At 48.8% G+C, this 16,806-nt stretch overlaps 5 protein-coding genes across 5 annotated transcripts; 3 read left to right on the plus strand and 2 right to left on the minus strand.

Annotated features, from left to right (window-relative positions):
• Nucleotides 1-819: 819 nt before the first annotated feature.
• On the plus strand, nt 820-1,431 carry FTJAE_6107 (uncharacterized protein; the record flags this gene model as incomplete). Its single annotated transcript, XM_037352686.1, has 3 exons — nt 820-881; nt 950-1,268; nt 1,345-1,431. 3 exons carry the CDS (start codon nt 820-822, stop codon nt 1,429-1,431), a joined length of 468 nt encoding a protein of 155 aa, XP_037206785.1.
• A 541-nt stretch (nt 1,432-1,972) lies between these two features.
• FTJAE_6108 (uncharacterized protein) lies at nt 1,973-4,210 on the plus strand (the record flags this gene model as incomplete). The annotated part of the gene is made up of 2 exons (XM_037352687.1): nt 1,973-3,264; nt 3,316-4,210. 2 exons carry the CDS (start codon nt 1,973-1,975, stop codon nt 4,208-4,210), a joined length of 2,187 nt encoding a protein of 728 aa, XP_037206786.1.
• A 960-nt stretch (nt 4,211-5,170) lies between these two features.
• Nucleotides 5,171-6,798, minus strand: FTJAE_6109 (septin aspE; the record flags this gene model as incomplete). Its single annotated transcript, XM_037352688.1, has 2 exons — nt 5,171-6,272; nt 6,332-6,798. 2 exons carry the CDS (start codon nt 6,796-6,798, stop codon nt 5,171-5,173), a joined length of 1,569 nt encoding a protein of 522 aa, XP_037206787.1.
• Nucleotides 6,799-9,827: 3,029 nt separating this feature from the next.
• Nucleotides 9,828-11,844, minus strand: FTJAE_6110 (atypical ABC1 ABC1-B kinase; the record flags this gene model as incomplete). The annotated part of the gene is made up of 2 exons (XM_037352689.1): nt 9,828-11,043; nt 11,093-11,844. 2 exons carry the CDS (start codon nt 11,842-11,844, stop codon nt 9,828-9,830), a joined length of 1,968 nt encoding a protein of 655 aa, XP_037206788.1.
• A 2,743-nt stretch (nt 11,845-14,587) lies between these two features.
• On the plus strand, nt 14,588-16,767 carry FTJAE_6111 (palI; the record flags this gene model as incomplete). Its single annotated transcript, XM_037352690.1, has 3 exons — nt 14,588-14,777; nt 14,840-16,196; nt 16,245-16,767. 3 exons carry the CDS (start codon nt 14,588-14,590, stop codon nt 16,765-16,767), a joined length of 2,070 nt encoding a protein of 689 aa, XP_037206789.1.
• Between the last annotated feature and the right edge of the window lie 39 nt (nt 16,768-16,806).

The following is a 16,806-nucleotide window of genomic DNA, read 5'->3' on the forward strand; positions in this document are numbered from 1 at the left end:
CATGAGTTAAAAGTCAATAGAAGAAAGAGACTGTTACGATTGAATGCGATATTAGCCAGGGGAGAGGAGAATATAAAGAGGGGAGGGGAAGCTGCATATGCCGTTGGCAAGAGGCAACGGCTCAGAACACCATGTTGACTACGAGTTTGGGGAGCTGGTTCATAAGAGTTGGTGCCGTGAACGCTCTGATATGGTCTCACTTGGGCCGTATGTCTCTCAGTTGCAGTAGCACGTGAAATCGCCACATGTTGAAGCTTGCCATCGGCAAATTCAACAGGAGGGGCACAACAGCACTGAAGCGACGGCTAGGGGAGGGAAGAAAAGTCAGGACACTGATGCTGGGTGACAAAAATACTTAGCTAGCTTAGTATAAGCTTAGTGTGTGTTTTGATAAGCTTATTTTATAACACCCTATATCAACGCCCGATATTTTCTTGCTCCTCTACAGGTATGCTCGCCCTTGGGGGGCAAGAAAACACCGGACCTTAATGTAGGGCATCAAAATAAACTCAGCACAGGTTATCCTAACTCTGTACTAAACTTATGCTAAGCTAGCTAAGTATTATTGTCACTTAGGATCAAGATTCTGAGTTTTCTTTCCTCCCCTCGGCTCGGTTTCACCAGCCAACGATATCGGCTACGCTCCGGTCTATCCCGAGCAGTTCCAGGTGGATAGCGGCATCTGAAACCGGAGCTTGATTCGATTCTGGGGAAACAAATATCAAACTTGGTATCTTATATGTACCCTCCTTATTTCTTCAGCTTTACTTGGCCATATATTACTGGCCCGTTCAACAATCAATCAATCAATCAATTATCATGGCTTCTTCTCTCCCCACCTTTCCACGAATAGTATTCACTATTATAGAGCCTATCTCTTTGTAAGATTTCATAACAAGGGTCTTGCACCCGACCCGTAAATGGCACATCTGCTAACATCAAGAATCAGAGTTGTTGGTTTTGCTGGTGCCGTCATTGATCCAGTTTGGTTCATCGGAGAGCAATCTCCCCAGAAGAACGACGGTGATGCTTCTCCCAATAGCATTGTTATAGCCTGGCAGCTAGGGAATTTATATCTGCTGCTAGCATTAATTGGGGTCGCCATCCTGTCAACCACGACTGAAACCCGAGTTGTTCGCTCATATCTCGTTGCTCTTTGGCTCGCAGATATTGGTCATGTTGGCTTCAGCTCTTATGGGATAGGCCGGGACAGGTTACTAAGCCCTCTCCAGTGGAATGCCATGACTTGGGGAAATGTTGGAATGACGGTAAGCCAGGAATAAAATCAGATGCTGCCATATCATCCATCTCCAGCGTTATGGTTGACGCTGACCTATGACTTAGTTATTCCTTTTCTTCACGCGAACAGTCTATCTTACGGGCTTCTTTGGGCCTGATCATGTCAACAAATCCGCCAAGAAGACCGTCTAATAGCCATGAGTGCGAAATCTATTTTGAGGCGACATTGGTGACAGAATAGCCATGGCTGATGGTTCTCATATTAAGAGTCGGGAGTGAAACAGTTACTTGGAAGACATCGCTAACATGACCGGTGGGTTATATCCTCTCTTTGTCCTATGATCTATATATTTTTGAGAAATCATAAGTTGCGGTGTAATTGTCATACGGATACAAGAAAAGAAGATTACAATTGTATTTATATGCAAAAATGTAAGGTCGCCTTACGGATAGAGGCAGGTGTACGGAGTACTTCGTACCTGGTGGAAGCTAACATGTCCCGTGATTTGGCGTCTGTGGTGGCTCTTTGGGAGGGTGGTCAAAGCTCTCAACACCAAGAGTTTGGTCCAGGGACACGTTAGATGCCTTCGTGTAACCCTAACCCGACGGTATTGGGTTAGGGTTAGCTCTTATTGGCTGATAACGCGAAGGGTTAATCGACACAACAGACAGCGCGTTTGGCGCTACCCAGGTTCAACCTCACGCATACACATTTATAAGTCTTTACGCAATAATGAATACTCGAAGTGCCGCCGCAGGGCGCTCAGAGCGTGCATCTGCTCAGAATGAAAATCGCGGACCGAGACGTAGTAACCGAAGAAACGACCCGGTTCAGCGTAAAACAAGCCCAACAAAGAATATTGTTACTAAGCCCGTCCCTGTACCTGAACCTATTAGGGTTTTACTGAACGATCCCGTCGCTCGCCGTAATCCACCCCCTCAGGCTCAAGACGACATTAGCATCCCGTCGATTCCACTAAAGCCTGACGATGAAACCGAATTCTATGATCCGTTTGATTATTCGCAACCGGAAGACTCCGGCGAAGAACTTAACGACGTCAACAGCCCCATCGAAGAGCTTCGACTTGGTTCAGCAATCACCATAACACCACAGCAAAGGATCTTGGAGCTAAGCGTTCCAGACTTAGCAAGAGCCGCTGATAGTCTGTTTGACTGCTTCCAAGGAAAAGAAGCTGACGATGTCTTCAATGGAATCTTGGCCATCAAGCGACGTGCTTTCCACACTATCAGAACAGAATATGATGCACTTGATCGGTCTAACACGGCACCATTCATTGATTTCGCGCACTTCGTGGGTGACACTCTCACTCGAAACCAAAGCGTTAGGGTTACTCAGATCGCACGCACCAATGTTGTGACAGCTTACGACACGCTTTACGGGCTTGAGAATGAGGAGACATCGGCCATCTTTCCTTTTCTCGAATGCCTAAACCGGGTTTTGCCTGAATACTTCACCCCAGCTGATAATATGTTTCAAAACCCTCAGAGCACATTACACCTACGGACCTGGTTATTTGTCGAGGATTATTCTCATCACAAGGACGAAAAGGACTTTCGGGATCTTCTTGTTGCATATTTCTGCAAAGAAGAAGAAGAAATTTTGAAGGATTTGAACAGGTCGGGACAAGAAGGCGAAGAACGGTTTCCTTCATATCCACAACTTTTCTCTGGGGGTTACTTCAAAGGCCTCGGCGGTGTAGCTGGTGACGATCACGACGTTGATGATCTCTGCTCAGCACGGATCGCTGAGATCAAGAAGATTATCGATGATAACAAGGAGGATGGGGGAATCTCTGAGCTAAGAAGACATTTTCCCCTGCATGATTTGGTCCAAGATCTCTTAGGATGCTTTGAGAGCTTATACAGAGTTTTGGAGTACGCAGAGAGCGAGAGGGTGGGTACTGAACCTTCTCAACACGGCCAGCAAGAGACTGCCTACAGCCAAGGCAATGATTATGGTTCGGAGTCACAATCAATTGTGCGTATGGGAAGTCAGGAGGCAGAGTAAGTAATGTTCTTACCTGGTAACAGAGCTAAATATTGACCTCCCAGCAGGCCGAGTTTGTTTGTCGGGCCAAAGTCCATTCAGGCCTTGCGTGGTGGAAGTCGAGCAACCAGTACTGTTCCCCCTTCCAACCAACAGCTTGCAGATTTCAGATCCGGAGTTCCCCGTGATTATCATGAGCATTCAAATGCCGACCTCCTGGGTGGTAGCCCATTTCCCCCCGCAAGTTCTTATCGTTTAGCTACCCAAGGCGGGAGGGAACGAGAAAGAGGGCAGAAACGACCGCGGTTCTCCCAGGATGATGAAGATGGGGAAGATTCATTTGAGACCGACACTCGGCGTGTTGATCCAGCTAGGCGAGAAGAGCTACAACGACAGATGCCGCCACCTCCAAGGCCACAACCTGTCCCACGGCGTCCTCAAAGGCATGTTCCTGAGTCTTCATTCTCTTCAGATCCCGTACCCCCCCTATCTATGGAGCAGTCGTCGCAGGATATGGGGTTACGTTCAGTATCGCAGGCGCCAATGTCCTCCAGACCTTTCAATGCTATCGCAAAGGCCGCATCACAAAGGAAAAAGGAGGTTCGTATGGCAGATCCAGAGCGACAAGGTCCACGGCAACGCGTTCCTTGGAGTGAGCACGACTCCCAGGTCCTTTTAGATCTCATCCAGGAATACGGTGTCCGTTGGTCGTCCATCGAAACCATGAGTGAGCGGTTTGAATACCCACGCAATCAACAGGCGTACCGCGACCGTGCTCGAAACCTCAAGACGGAGATTCTCATGATTGACATGCTATTGCCTCCGAACTTTGACGGCGTAGCTTTGAGTAATAAAGAAATTGCAAAGATCAAAGGAGTTGGGAAGAATCCGTTTCGTAAAGAGGCGGATGTTGATGACCATAACAATCCTATCAATACTGAGCTTGCAGAATCCACATTTTGAGATTGGGCGACATGGATGAGGAAGTTTGTAAATTCAGCGAGTGGTTACAATCATGTACAATTCTTCATTGGCGTTATGCTTTACATTATTGTATCAGGGCGGCCATATCGCCCAGGAGGGGACGAGTCCTTACTCGCTGCTGTGGTGTACATTTACAAGCCCTGGTCAAAAATTGCATAGCATTTCTAAGTCAGTTCATAGTTAAAAAAGCACGAGTTGCGTAATGGATTTCTAGTAAAATAAGCTGACTAAAGAAAGGGCTATCTCCTCTGACACCTGAGTCTACAGAGCCAGCTACACATATCATCATCCTTGCCCAGACTCTTCGCAATGGCTGGCGGCATAGCTATTGTGTTCCATGCCCTAAGAAATGGTGCTGATCAAAGCTAATCGTGCCCTCCGTCCAGACAACAGCAATAAGCGCCGGTATAGTGATGTCAAGAAGGGTCCGATTTATAACGCGGAGCCATAAGACGCCCATAAAGACCTCTCATTTCAAAACCAATGCCACAAACGCCAGTGTCTGAGATGTTTGTCGAAAGAGAGAGAAAGAAAGAAGTGAAGGACATATCATAAGCAGTTGATAAAACCTTGCGAGACTAGCTCGTCCGTCGGTCTAAAAGTCAAAAGCCGCGCGGTAGAAACAGTCGGGTGTCTCAATAAATGGGTATCAGCCGTAAAGGCGAGTTGAAGCAGTTCTTATCTGTATAAAAGAGTAATCTTCCTCGCAAGTTCAGAAATGTTATAACAAGATGACAAAGGGTATGCTGCAGTTTTCCGGGAAATGGTATAGCGTTAAAGTGGTGTGAGCAAAGAAAGATGGTCGCAGTAAGAGCGTTTGGATCCATGCCGTATCAAGCAGAGACATGGTCTAGTGACAAAGTGTCTTTTTGATCATTTTGATCGTATTTAAGGGCGTATCAGTCCTGCTTAGTAGGTGCTGCCTTCAATAAAGAGCATTCATCGATGACGATAGGGGACATCCCTCTGCTTGAGTCGGTTCGTTCTCCATCCCTCGTACCACTGCTCCCGACTAGCTTCACGTAGCTCGGCACGCCATTCGCTAAAAACAGCCTCTTTCAGGCGTTGAAAGTCACAATGTTCTTCATTGTAAGGATCAGCAAAACCCCACGGGAACTGTCGGCCAATGACAGCTGGCTCGTAAAGATCCGGGCTGATGATGGAAAGTGGCAGGAAAGGGATCTCATCTTCCTTTTCTTTGGTCTCTTCTTGTGCTTTGTGTCGTCGAATGGAGCTGGTGGATAGTCTTTTGGAGCTTGGAGACGCCGCTGGGCTTTCTCGATGGCCCTGTAGCGGGAATTCCTGGCTTTCAGGGGTTTGGGCACCACCGCGTTCGTGTCCGACCTCATCTTCCTCCTCGTCCTCCTCGGCAATCCTTTCGGAAGTAATACTACTCTCGTCCTCATCATCAAGGCCAAGTGCTTCCAATGGATCTAGGCCCGATTTCTTGATGCTGTCCCAAACGCTTCGTTTGAGAACATTCATATGCTTGGTGGTAATGGTGTCAGCCTTGGCAATGACTGGGATCACAGTAGTCTTGCCCTGGAGGGTACGCAGAACTTGCAAATCAAGGTCTTCATCCAGACTCCCTAGCACACGCGCACCAAGGTGTCCGTTTTGCTGACCATTGATAGCTGGGTTCCTCGCGGATGCAATGTTGCGATCCAGTCGAGAAGGATCAAGGACAAGGAAGGTCGCATGGATGTGGGTGTCTTGCACACCAGGAGAGCGTACAACCTTCATTTCCTCTGCAAAGGTTTCCTCAAACTTGCTTTCAAGGAATGCGGACATTTCCCTAAGTTGAAGGTCGACTACATTCTTCTCTAGGCCTTCTGAGTCCCAGATGGTGAGACCAACACGCTCCCCGTCAATCTCAGTTTCAAGGTAGTGTGGAATAAAGTTTCCAGAGGGGGTGTTGCGATTCTGCGGCACTTCGTCGTCACCCTTCTTGGCTCGTTTCTTGGGTGGAAGAGCGAGCGCTGTTTTGAGAAACTCAAGAAAGGATGTTTTTCCAGAGTTACGGGTACCAATGACGAGAATGCTGGTTTGGTATTAGCACACGACTGCCAAATAAATGAATTACATTGATTATAAACTCACTTCAAAGGCGTCGGGTCCTTTCGTCTGCGAACACGACGAGGACTGTTGACCGTGCTAATAGCACTACTAGCATAGCTGTAGCGGCCACGGTTCGTCATACTTTCTGTTCTGGCATATGGATCGAAACCACCGTTGGGCAACGGCGGAACAGGGACGGCAGCATGTGCAGCAGCGCCATATCCCCGAGGATATTCTGCTGAAGGCCTGACAGTAGTGTAATCTGCTGATCGAGGAACGTTGGCTGGTGACTCGGGGCGTAACTCGGGGCCAAAGGATTTAGATAGTTGTTCAGAATGGTTGGCGAATTCGGGCAGCTTAGGAGCAATGCGCGTCGAGGCCTGGCGCTGTCGCTCAAGCTCAGCCTCCCTAAGGGCCTGCGCCTTACGACCACCTTTGCCTAGATCGCCACTTTTGCTGCGTCGGAGTAACATGCCGAAACTGGTACGGCGAGGCTGCTCGTTGTTCATCCTCTAGGGAATTGATCATGAAAAGGAAGAGAGTCGCGGCCAAGAGAAGGCAACCCAGAAGGTTAGAGTGGGCGGCGCGAGAAGGAGGGTGCGGAGCACGTGGAAGTAGCGGGGGGCCTAAGATGGAAGGATGGGGAGCAAAAACTAAATGGGTGACTTTAAATGAAGTCGAGAACAAATGGCAATGGATCGGAGTGGAGGAACGGGAACGATCGAGACGGAAGGTGGATGGGCGTGCGATAGTGGGCGGTCTTGGTTGATAGTTCAAAGTGTCCAAGCGAGTGGGTGGCACGAGGCAGCTGGTTGCAACAACTTCGTAGACGGACAATCAGCAGATGTCAACTGAATAAACATTGACTAATCTTCACTTGCCCTCTATCAACGACAGGCCTTTCCAGATAACTCTTGAGGAGCAGAAAAGGGGATCTGTACAGTGGAGGGAGGTGATACGGTTGATGGGTTAGTACCTACCTGAGGTATAGAGCGCATGTACCTGGTGTGGAGAGCCGCCAGTGCCAGGTGTAAGAGATCAGTGGAGAGTGTTTGAGAATTTGAGTCTCTGAATGAAGGTCGAGGCGTTCGTTTAGTTTGCAAAGGGGGAGATGAGCTGGACGACGTGTCTTGCCTGGTCTTTCCCGACGTTGATTCGTAGCCTTGAGATGAGATGGAAACAGGATTGATGCGCGTCTCCAGAGTCGGGCGCTTTTGGGGGAGTTATTTGCCAGGGGTGGCCCAGGCTCGTTTCGAGTAAGATAAGGCACCTGATTGGCTTTCTTGTTTAAGTTGTGGAAGGTCAAAAACGGCACTGAGGGAGGTCGAGATTACAGGCATGGATTCAATAGAGCTTAGACAACGGAATTGTGCCCAAAAGAATACCAGCCAAGGTAGTACCGACTCCAGCCCTTATACATGGACAACCAAGTCTTAATGCCCAGTCGGACTCATTGCTACGTATAGGCGTCGGGCTTGATCCATATTACCTGACCTACAGTGCGCTTGTCGATGATATGTCCGAGACATACCTTAGGTATCATCCATATTTGGGTCGCTTCAAACGTTAGAACACACAAGCCTAGCCCGGAAACATTGTGGCCTGTAGGTATTAACAGATGCCAAGCTTTCGATCAGACAGCATGCTAAGGCTTCTTTTCCTTTCCCCTCTCGTTTCAACTACCATGACTTTTACCATATCATCTGAAAGACGTCAGGATTCGCAATCCATCGGCGCATTTGTTCTGACACAATCCCGGATGCGGACCCTTAAAACTGATTCGCTAACTTTCTGCAGCGCTAGCAATGGTGCAGGGTCCAAGACAATCTGACTGGACGGGGCAAGGGGCATTAGGGGCAAGCCAATTCTGCATGAGGACTTGACTCCGTTTATAAGAGACGGTGATTATTTGTCAATTTAAAGCCGCAGTCAGTGGTCTGAAAGAGAAAAGGAGCCTGTGTATCTCCCACCTACATTCTTCCTATACCATTGAACACCGACTATGTCTTACAACACAGTCAACGAAGCTCCAGTCTTGCAGCGGTCCTGGTTACTGGGTCCTGGTCGCATGGTCCTTATCCTTATGAGCGGGGGCATCATGAGGTGGAGACAGTCCCGCTAATCTAACGCCACAGGCACATGGCTTTGGGCTTAGACTCCAATGTATTAAGTCTGTGTCTTTGTGTCTTGATTACCTGGCTCGTGGTGCGGAGTACTCTGTACGGAGTACGTGCGGCCTTATGCTTGCATTTCCGGATACAAGCTCGATGATCAGAACCGAATCCCAGTATATTGTTCCGTGTCCTTGTTGAATTCAAGCACAGACATGAAGGTATTTCTATGAGCCAACCAAAACCAGAAATCCCATCTTTTAGGCTGTATCGGATCGACCCACTGATGCAGGTACACGGCTTGTCAAGTGTCAACTCAACTGGGCTTGAGGAAGAGGTTAGATGCCTCCACTATCTGCATCCGTCGATAACAAGCATAAAGTGTCGTTCTTCTGGGCAATAAGAATAATTACCTCCATTGAAGGACATATAACGTCAAAGCACGAGCAGTTTTTGTAGTTCTCCATATCCTAGGTATTGTGAGGTGGCTGTACTCCGTATGAACATGGAAGCTAGTAGAAGTGTAGATAAAACACAGTGGCTTTAATTGCAGGGCATCTAATGCATGTAAGCGAAGAAACAAAAGGTTTCTTTCGTTAGTTCATTTACCGACAGATCCATTCACTTGGTCCTACCCAACCCAAGCTTCCAAGGCCTGTTTCTTGTACGCTGTTTCTAAAACGATGGCAATCACTGCTTTGTTACCTGATTTGACTAAATGCTACAGGTATGAACTTTTGAAGAAGCGAACTGCAGGTCCCCATATGGATACTACATCCCAATTCCGGTTTGAGCTACTCCTTGAACATCTATCAACCCTATTTCAGTAATTTCCTCCTGGTACATCAATGAATGAAAATATTCATCTGTAAAACGATTCGTGTCACACTGGCCTCGGTGAGCTAGGACAACATGAGGCGTCAGTATGTGATTATCGCGTGGTAGGACAATTGATTCAGTGATCAAGTCGAAATAATAGGGTAACGGCAACAGGAGGAGGCCATCTACAAAGGGCACAAAATATGCGATTTGGTGGTGGCTACGGCTAATGGGCTGTACTCCTCCCCTCAAATGTCTCCCTTGGTATAGTAGCAACAATCAATTACAAGTCATTCTTCAAGTGACATGCCACTGGACCAAATAAAATATAGGGGATAAAGACAACATGCAGTGGGATATTGTCGCATACAGTTTCTATGCAAATGTATTCGAATCCAATGGTCTGGATGATATCGTGGACTCGTTTGTCGATCTTGAGAGGGTTCTATCTTTTGACTTAGGCAAGCTCGTTAATTACCAGGCAGTGCCAATCGTCGTCTATCTATATGAACCGTACATATTCTTGTTACATGTAAGGGGAATTCGTCATAAGTTGTCGTGTACATAGTATTTTACATTTCCACCAGACTTGTTGCAGTGGCACTGGCTCAGCCTTCAAAAACATCATGCTGAAGCTCGATGCCAAAGTCTTGTGCGACATCCTTCATTCTTTTCTCCATTTCATCCTCCATCCCCCCTCCAAGGCCCAACCACTGGCGCAGCTTAAAGATGTAGAAGGCCACATCAGAGGCAGCCATGACAGTCTTGAAGATGATATGGCGCCAGCGATTCTGAAGGCGTTGACTCAGTGGCAACTGGGGGTCCTCGAATAGACTTCGGCTCGCCCACTCGCCCATCATCTTGACGCGGTTGACTGGTGATCCGAGATACTGGTTGTTGCCTTGTACGATTCGCATATTGCGACCGATGAAAATCAGCTCTTGTGGCCATTTATCTTCATCTGTCAGGATCTCTCGAATGCCCTGCTTCATTCGCTTCTGCATCTCGTAATGCCGCTCAGCCGGCGTATTGCCTTCGAGCTCTTTCATTATCCCATTATGCGTGCGTTTATCTCCACCCTCGTACGGCCGCAGTAATGTTGCGCTCGCGAAGAGATCTGCCGCCTTGATCCCCCATGCTTCTGTCACTTGTGATATTGTTTTGTTGTCGAAGGTCATGAGTGCTTTCCAGAAGGTGGCGTATTCGTTTCTGAACTTTGATGACATGTACACATAGAGGCCATGGTCAATAAGCACAAGCTCGGCTTGCCCATTGGGCAAACGTCTGATAAAGATGTTGCCAGGGTGCGGATCGCAGTGAACGACACCCCACTTGAAAATCTGTGCGGAGAAGAGGTCCACCATGGTCGTCATGACTTCTCGTGTTGACAGACCAAGTCCCCCACGGCCTCGTCGGCCTCTCCATAATTCCTGACGTTCTGGCTTGAGGTTCTCTTGAAATGGCCTTGTCCGAAGCTCAAGTCGTGCAGCCTCAATATCAATTTGCGGGAGTGGGCGACCAGCGCCAGGAGATCCATTGCCATGCCCTCCAAGCCATCTCGATGTTATGGCTTTCTTATCCCAAAGCCTCACACCCTCGATCCACTCGGTCACGAGAACTCTCTTTGTCGTAAATTCGGGATAAACCGTAGGAATGTATACCCTCCCTTTCAAGGCTTTCTCTGCATTAACAAGCTCTCGCATTTTTTCTGAATTCTTGGCCTCATTGACGAAATCAGTCTCTAACTCGAGTCGCTCCGTAATGAAAGGGACTAGCTTATACAGTGGGAGATCAAACCACTTCGAATATATCCACGCGACCGTCCTGTTTTGCATCAGTAAGCAGGCGGGAGTTCTGCATTTTTCGGACTTACTTAAAGGCCCATAGATCCCATGATATTTGCTTGGCAATCTCCCGTTTCTGTATTTTGATAGCGACTTCGCGACCATCCGCAAGTCTGGCCCAATGGACTTGAGCAACACTCGCACTCGCTCGAGCCTTGCGCTCCATCAACCCCATTCCCTCTTTTCCTGTAAAGCTGACGCCAAAGACCTCTTCGACACTTTTCCCGAAGTCTTGTCTTATCACTGCTTCGATGTCACTCCAATCGTCTTGCGGTGCGTCGTCAAACATGCGACTAAACATCTTTTGGAATTCGGGGGGCAGCACGGCACTCTGCATTGCAATGGCCTGTCCGATCTTGAGATAAAGTCCACCATTGGAACGGAGAAGACTGAACAGCCGCTCGGCATTCCGATTATGCAAGTCCTGCACAGTCCCGCCAGTAATAGGCTGGGGTCGAAAATTCAGCTTGTAGTCGAAGGCTACGAGCAAGCCGGTTCCGAACGTATGTAGAGAGCGGCCAAAACCAGATGCGTATATCTGACGATCCCCGAGATAGATAGTACCTCCCAAGACGCATGTCAAGAGCAAGCGCCGCGCCCACCGCCGTCCCTGTCTATATTCCTTTGCACGCCGGGGGGCACCAAGCTCCTCTGGCGACGGCGGTCGCATGGCCTGGAAAGGACCACCTGATTGTAATCTTCGCAACGATGGTGCGAGCATTATGTGTCGGCAGCGCATGGTGGCGCGCGCTGAGTGGCCTTGCATGGCGTTGCGCAACATGCTGGCGATCAACAATCGAGTACCATGAGGATTGAGTGAAATACAGCTACGAGTGACTGAATGAGGACACTGAGGGGGGAAAGGTTGAAGGAAAAGATAAGTGCGAAATGCAATAATCCTCTTGCCCTATCTCCGGAGTCATTGATGACGATAGTTTATACCCGGAACGGCTCGGAGAATCGGGGGGCACACGATCGCCTTCCGCAAGTCGGTGCAATTTCTGGCCGATTTCCCGACTCTGTGTGACGTAACCGACATGTAAATCCGATATTGAAGAAATATTATACGAGCAACCGAGTGTCTAGGTTAGACGTAGTGCGTACTATAAGTAAGGTACTACGGAGTACACTTGGGAAGCGTCTCCAAGGTACAGTGGAGCTTTTCTTGTCCACTGTCTTCCCCGTAGCTCATGTTCACATTGTTCATTCAATGTTGACATTATTAGAACCCAGCGACATATCGGATTCATTATACTATCTCGGTTCTAACACCATTATTATATTATACTAGTTCCCTGGGTTGAGATTCTGGACATACAGTGATCATATGCATATAATTCTTAGCGTGATTCGGCTGCCCAGATACCGTGGAACATCGACTAGCTATAGGGTAAGCATAACAGAAAGAACTTTGAGAAATGGAAGTTGTAGCACTTTGTTGAACGGTGTAAGTTAATAAACATGTAAATAAAAAGAGCACTAACAAAACCATAAATTATCAAACACGAGTCGAAACGCGAAGCCCTTGATCAACAAGTGTATCAATGGGCTGACGAGTATGAGACTATACCCCAGTTGTCGAAACAAGAAGATTATGCAGTGTGTTTCGTCATTTAGAAAGCCATAATGAGGATGGGGCTGTAGGTGATCAAGCCAAGGCAGCTTTTACATATCGAGGGGCAAAGCATGGGCATCATCCTTTGCTCAGGTTTTTTCTTCTTCCCTTTGCTGAGCTGGCTTGGCCGCTGGGCCTGGGTCCGAGAGGAGCATCGGCCCGTTGCATATTAATTGCGGCACAAGAGGAGGGTATGATGACTACATGGTCGGAAGCTATAGCCTCCGGGTCATGCATGTAGCCGGTCGAAATCTATTGTTAGCAAATGCATCGGTCTATGGTGAATAAGTCAACATGCTAGACCGGCGACTCATCTATAGTAGTGTTGTGACTGACGAAGATGCCGTCGTTGGCCTTGATATTAGTACCATCGCAACTGAGCCTTTAGACGCGCGTGACCACGTTGAGAAAACAATTGAGATCAAATTTCCCACGAAATGCGGAATACTACATGGTACTACCATAAAAGTTTGTTCCTGAGACTTAGTTAGCCACGTCAGTGCACATTATCGACCTGGGTTGTTGCGATGGGAAGATTGAGTGTTGGACAAAACGTTGTCTCAGATATATAGCAAGGGCCCAGGCCACAAGGAAAGTTGCTCTCGTTCGAGCGAAGAACACAGGTTGTTCACTAGGTACATGTGTCACCCAACCAGACAAGATTGCAAAGTCGGTGGAGTTGTCTTTTTTAGCTTCATAGACTGCATACATACGGAGCAGAGATCGAGCCTAAACTCGCAGCCTAGGACAAGGATATCGAGCTAAGCACAGAAGAGGCGCGATAGAGGGTTCGTACTGTATGACCTGCAACCGAAAATGACGACTGCCTTCCAACGTGGGATTGGTGGGCATGTTGCAACGTGTGGGGACCCACATGTGCTAGCCTCCCATTTCCCTCATGCTGTGAAATGGTGTGGTCGTGGTAGGATAAGCAGCATGACATCCATGATTGAGAAATTAAACTTGTGGCTAATATTGTCTTATTGGCAACCTTGGTAAGCTGGCTAGTGGCACAAACTTTGAGGATGGAGTCTTTATTTACCCCCGGTAAGAGAATTGGCTGCGGATAAAGCATGTGCTAAAGATACAACAAGTAGGCCAGATCAATAAATGCATGGAATATAAATTTCTGCGACGTCCTTTGTTAGACTGGTCTCGCGTGTATTCGGCGAGGTCAGACGGCTGGGGCTGGCCCCCTTGTTCCTGGACCAGCGCATCGACATTCCCACCCGACTAGCTAATCTGAGATTAGCGCTCTCCGTTCCCCTAGTACTCTGCTAAGCCACAAAGAGTCAAGTTAGATAGACCAGAACCAAGCACCTTGTCCGATAACACCCAAAGTCAATCCCCCTCCTCGTTGCTCAGTCTCGACCACGACATTCGTTCCCAACTCATTTCTCGACCGAAGCACGGTGTCGAAACATATTGACGATAGTATCGATTGTCAAAGCCCACTGGGGCGTTTTCAGTATAATCAGGCGGCTTGGCGACCATTGTTTACTTCTTCAAGTCTATGACTTTATACCGGCAACAGGGACAACTCAGGTCTCGCGACTGCGCTGCATCTTGCTATATTCACTGATAGAGCCCCCAATTCGTACGAAGGATCTCGGCAGAAACGCGAGAAAAAGAATAAGAACCAGGCCAATTTCTTGAGGAGACATATTTTGAAGAATTTAGGATTCGACAGCTCAACTTTACAGCCCAATACTGGCCTTGTTGCTTCATTTCCCCGACAACTCTCACCCTCCCTTCGCCAATGTTATTCATCAACGTTGCAGCAGAAGGAAATAGCGAAAGAGCTACACGTTGATACATTGCCTTTCCGTCCCCGCGTCTTCACGACGTCGGCCGCTTGCTCTGTCGTCCTCTTATCGGTCTTGAGTCGGGCGCTTAGCGCACAGTTGCCATGTTACGGCCTGGCACACCGTTGACAGTGCTGCTGTTCGCAGCTTTTGCTTTGCTCCTGTTAGCTGTTATATCAACCCCAATCATTGAAGCCATTCCACTGAGCGACTTCGGCGGTGTAACATATGGCGTTTTTGGCTATTGCCAACAGGGCAAAGGATGTAGCGGTATCGGGGTTGGATACGACACTGGTCAGTCTACCGTGATGTTGAAACGCGTTCCCTCTTTCGAGTTGTACTGATGCTTCTCCCAGCCAAATTAGTCGGGGATGATAGTCAAGCCTTTGACTTGCCATCTGGCGTTCGGAATACGCTATCTGCCATTCTTATTGTGCATCCAGTCGCGGCACTTATTACCCTTGTCATGACTATCATGGCGGCTGTGTCTCACTTGCACGCTCCGTCGCACTCGACAAGATACCTGCTCATTTTATTTATCTTCCTCCTCATAGACTTCCTTGTTTGCTTGCTAGCCTTTTTGATCGATGTGCTTCTATTTGTACCACATCTAGCATGGGGATCTTACCTCGTTCTTGCTGCTACTATCCTAGTTGCCATGAGTGGGTTGGTAACTTGTGCGATGCGTCGCACTCTAGTCAGCAGGAAAGACAGGCAGCGGCGTATCGCTCAGAATGCTGAAATGAGCGGCGAGAATTATTACAACAGAACTGCTCAAGATAAGACGACTGTGGAGCCTGAAGTTTCTCGACAACCAACTCTACCCACTGTGAGCGGTGGCAATGGTGTCCATGACAATCTTCCGTCCTTTACAACCTTCGAACAGAAGAGTAGAAGCGACCAAGCTAGCGAAGAAGCCATCCCTCTCACTCGCCGGACCACATCAAACAGATCACCAGCACCCCCTAACGAGGTGGCAAGCGTGGGTGAGGTTGCGGCCTTTAGCAGGAACCCACAGAGGCAAGGTTCTCGCGATCAGTTTGGTAACCCAATCGACAATGCTACCGACCCATATGCAACGCGGAGAGGACCTTCTCCAAGCATGAGTAACCGTGGAACAGGAGCCGGAGGAGGCTACCGCGGTGGAAGAGGGGGTTATGGTCGTGGCGGATATGATAACTATGGAGCACCAGTACGAGGTCGTGGAGGCTACGGGCCATCTGGAAGGGCTAGATTTGGTCCCAGAGGAGGACGAGGAGGCTATGGACAACCCAACCGAGGAGGCTATGCTTCGAACGGAATGAGGGGAGGTCTGAATGCGCCCCCAGGATACAGCAACGGTCCTTACGATCGGAGACCGTCACCTGCTCAAAACTTTGCTCACGATGTTCAGCCGTCAGAGCCATCTAATGGATATAGCTCGACGAATCCTTCGATGCCGAGTGTGAACACTTACACTGCTTACAGCCCAGAGTCCACATTGCCTCGAGCTGAGTCGCCACCGCCTTTGCCAGGAACCGAGCCTGCCACTGTTGGGGGTCGCGCAGTAGAAATGGATGCAACCCCAGCAGTTCAGCGTCATGACGGAGGAACCTACGGACAGCTTCGGGACAGTGACGCGGATGTTGCAGGTATGGTTGGACTCCAGCAGGGGCAGATCCCACAGCGACATGATACGTACATGAGCGAGGGAAGTAAATATAGCACCGATGAGTATGTTTCCCGCTCATTAATTTCCCACGATACTGACCAGATGGCCAGGCAGTATGTTCCACCCCGCTCAGGATGGACTCAGAGCGATGGCAGAAATTCCCCCCGAGCCCCGTCACCTCTGGTAACTGGTCAACCAAGAGCTGAACTCACTGAAAGAAGGACACCACCTGTTGTCCAACAGCCTGTGGCAGCCGGGAATAGCAACTATTATGAAGATGTTGATCCCCGTTTCGCCTCCGATGCACCACCCGCAAGTAACAACCTTCAACCACCCCCTATTGAGCCTATGTACGAGGATATTCATGCCAATAATGCGGGGACTCGAAGCCCTGCCGAGTCTGAGCATTCAACGTTTACCTCCATATCCCAGCGTGGAATCAACCCGCGTTGGAACCCCAATCCCCCGCCGCTGCCGTACCAACAAGGACCCCCTCATCGCCGACCAGCACATCAACAACAGCAGCGTCAAGACATGCTATTAGATACCCCCGACTTTCAATTGCCTAGTTCACGGACTGGACGAGGCCCTGGAATGGTACCCGGAAGCGCCTACCCACCTAGCGGTTTCTAGTGAATCTGCCTAGTGAGCTTCTATGATAGTATCATGGTC

This window comes from Fusarium tjaetaba (assembly GCF_013396195.1).
Source record: "Fusarium tjaetaba strain NRRL 66243 chromosome Unknown NRRL66243_c0000119, whole genome shotgun sequence".
Taxonomy (NCBI): domain Eukaryota; kingdom Fungi; phylum Ascomycota; class Sordariomycetes; order Hypocreales; family Nectriaceae; genus Fusarium; species Fusarium tjaetaba.